The sequence below is a fragment of the Mesitornis unicolor genome, unplaced genomic scaffold (assembly GCF_000695765.1).
Source record: "Mesitornis unicolor isolate BGI_N332 unplaced genomic scaffold, ASM69576v1 scaffold33725, whole genome shotgun sequence".
In the NCBI taxonomy this organism is placed as follows: domain Eukaryota; kingdom Metazoa; phylum Chordata; class Aves; order Mesitornithiformes; family Mesitornithidae; genus Mesitornis; species Mesitornis unicolor.
Genome location: NW_010186731.1, coordinates 353 through 2162, shown reverse-complemented (window position 1 = coordinate 2162; position 1810 = coordinate 353). Strand labels below are relative to the sequence as shown.

General features: G+C 45.0%; 1 protein-coding gene across 1 annotated transcript in view; it reads left to right on the top strand.

The window, feature by feature from the left end:
- Window positions 1–256: 256 nt before the first annotated feature.
- Window positions 257–1810, top strand: part of CD180 (CD180 molecule) — a gene marked incomplete at its 5' end in the record, with an annotated part of 1686 nt that continues 132 nt past the window's right edge. Inside the window, 2 exon segments of the mRNA XM_010185231.1 lie at window positions 257–1018; window positions 1020–1806. Coding sequence (XP_010183533.1) covers window positions 257–1018; window positions 1020–1806 — 1549 coding nt within the window.

Sequence of the window (1810 nt, the reverse complement as noted above, 5' to 3'; positions counted from 1 at the left end):
TGTCTCCTTGGCTTCCACAAATGCTTCCTCACGCTCATCATTTCAGGGCAGGTTATTCCTCTCACCAGTACCATGTATTCAAATGTGAGCTTACAAATATCAGTCACGTACCGTTGGAAAAGACAGACACTTTTAGCCTGGTGAAGCCAATCAGTCATGCTTCCTTACAGATACGAAGTGCAGTTTGGTTATTACATATACTGGGAAAGTTTTGTGAGACAGGCCACTGATGCTAGTTTTCTGTTGCTTTCTTAAGGTGTCAGATCAACTAGGTGTATGAAGGCACCTTCCACAGTAACAAGCAGCTGCAGACAATCGTGCTGACAGAAAACGTGCTCATGTTTGTGTCTGACACAGCATTTGCTGGCCCACAGTCCCTGAAGCAGCTTGTCTTAACACAGACAGGAATAACCAGTATATCTTTTATTCCAATGCCAAATCTGGATAGTTTGGATACTCTCATCCTGGGCAGCAATCACATTTCTTCATTGCAGCTCCTTTCCACCTTTCTGACTCAAAACCTCAAATACCTTGACTTTCAGGTGAACAACATAAAAGCAATCACAGCAGAAGATGGCTGCGTTCTGCAGAAGACCAGCAATGTAACTCTCATCTTAAAAGTCAATAATATATTATACATTGAACCTGGAGCTTTCCAGTCCTATTTCTACAGTTTGAACTTTGGGGGCTGCACTGACATCCCTAGGGTCCTGGCGGTGATACAGAACTCCACAGCCCAGATCCTTTGGTTGTGAACATTTCACAATGTGGAAAAGCAGCGCTACATAAGCCCAGATGTTTTACAAGGCCTCTGTAATATCTCTGTCAAGGATTTCTATTTGCAGCTACGGCACTTCAGAAACCTCAGCATGCTCCGAAAGCTGGACCTAACTCAAACCCACATCAGCTCGTTGCCCTCTCGTATCCGTGGCATGAGCTTGCTAACAGAGTTAGTTCTCAACGCGAACATCTTCGAGCACCTCTGTGACATCAACTCTGCTGCCTTCCCCTCCCTCACCCAGGGGGAACTCACATGGCCTGCAGCTGGGCTCTGGCTGCTTGAAGAAATTGGAAAAGCTTCAACATCTCGACTTAAGTAAGAGTCACTTTGAAAGCTTTGAGCGCTGTAATGAAGCACTGAGCGGTCTGAGCAGTCTTAGGTACCTGAATCTGAGCCACAACATAAAGCTCCACCTCCAAGACATGTTCATTAAGGACAGTGCTAACTTGGAGCTGCTGGACCTAGTTTTCACTCCTCTTCATATCAACCCTTCATAGGGTCCTTTCCAAAATTTGCTTCTCTTGCAAGTGCTGAATCTTTCCTCCTCTCACATTAATACCAGCATTCAGCATCTCTTTCAAGGTCTGGAAAACCTCATGCTCCTGGACCTCAGTCAAAATAACTTTGAGTGGGGGATCATGTCAAAGGACAAACTGTTCCAACAGATATCCAATTTAGAGGTGCTAATTTTATCGTCCTGTGAACTTACAGCCATAGGTGACCAAGCATTTCACAGCCTCAGGAAGTTACGACATGTTGATCTGAGCCACAACAAACTTACTGCATTCAGCACTGATGCATTTTCAAGTCTCAAAAGCATTTATCTTTTTGCCCACAACAGAACCCGTATTGTAGCACAGGACAAGCTAACGTCCCTAGCTGGCCGCTGCGTAATCAATTTAAGTTACAACCCTCTGGAATGCACCTGCTCCAATAGAGGTTTAATTACCTGGTACAAGCAGAATCTGGACAAAATTGAAGACCCTGAAGGAACAAGATGTTCTGAACCCAGATGGCTTGCTGGGGCTC